The sequence below is a fragment of the Dendropsophus ebraccatus genome, chromosome 15 (genome assembly GCF_027789765.1).
Source record: "Dendropsophus ebraccatus isolate aDenEbr1 chromosome 15, aDenEbr1.pat, whole genome shotgun sequence".
Taxonomy (NCBI): Eukaryota; Metazoa; Chordata; class Amphibia; order Anura; family Hylidae; genus Dendropsophus; species Dendropsophus ebraccatus.
Genome location: NC_091468.1, coordinates 19,367,878 through 19,368,906, shown reverse-complemented (window position 1 = coordinate 19,368,906; position 1,029 = coordinate 19,367,878). Strand labels below are relative to the sequence as shown.

The 1,029-nt window shown below is 48.3% G+C and overlaps 1 protein-coding gene across 1 annotated transcript in view; it reads right to left on the bottom strand.

Annotated features, from left to right (window-relative positions):
* Positions 1–419: 419 nt before the first annotated feature.
* Positions 420–1,029, bottom strand: part of SIX3 (SIX homeobox 3) — a 5,376-nt gene continuing 4,766 nt past the window's right edge. The window contains exon 2 of the mRNA XM_069954730.1: positions 420–615. Within this exon, the coding sequence (XP_069810831.1) occupies positions 420–615 (196 nt within the window). The remainder of the gene's footprint in view (positions 616–1,029) is intronic.

Sequence of the window (1,029 nt, the reverse complement as noted above, 5' to 3'; positions counted from 1 at the left end):
TGACAGAGGGTGAGGAGGAAGAGGAGGAGGAGGAGGAGGAGGAGGAAGGTGCTTACTAGAAAGGATGACTGACTGACTGATTGTCTGCTGGACACAACAAATAGAAGAAGAATAGAATATAAAAACCAGGATGGCGGTAGAAAACAGCGGAGGGGGGGGGGGGAGAGGAAATAATAATATAATATTAATATAATAATCGAGGGGGGGGGGGTGGACAGGTGAGTTGCTCCTCTTGGTGGGTTCAGGTCCTGGGTAGGTTTTGGGATTGGACTGGTGTGTAGGTCAGGTCCCCACATACAAATGTTACATGCAAGTGGCTGTGCTTGTCCTGCATTATAGTCTCTAGGTGCCACCTTGTTGTGTGCCAGTCCCTGCAGTCCAGCTCCATCCTCAGTCCTTAGTGCTGGTCAGGGTGTCCATCATACATCACATTCCGAATCACTGGAGGTGACGGACAGGATGGAGGTGCCAGTCTCCGCGCGCTCTGCCAGGCTGGACACACTGGTGGTGGGACTGGCAGCGGCTGTGGAGGGAGACTCCGCCGAGCTGTGTGTGGGGCAGCCGGGCTCTGCCAACGACCTCATGCCGCTCTGTCCGATAGACTGATGCTGGAGCCTAGAGCAGGGGGAAGGGGGACACCACAAACCATCAGGGCACAGCATGGACAACTCATAAATAGTCACAATACAGGGGGCATTGCAGCCTAAAGTGCCCCCATGCCAATGGAAGTCACAGCCCATAATATATATACAGGTATATATATACAATCCATCATATACAGGCACGACTATACATGTTCTCTACATCATGGATAGATTGTGCATGCGTTATGTGTGCGATTGCATTCATGTATTTACATGCCAACATGTGCTATGCGATTATTATATTCATATATTAAATATATCACCTATGTTCTAGTTATTACATATTTGATAATGGGGCAAATGTGTGTGTGTGTGTGTGTGTGTGTCACACCAATATACAGTACATACAAGTATCCTGTACTACTGATACACACATATACACACA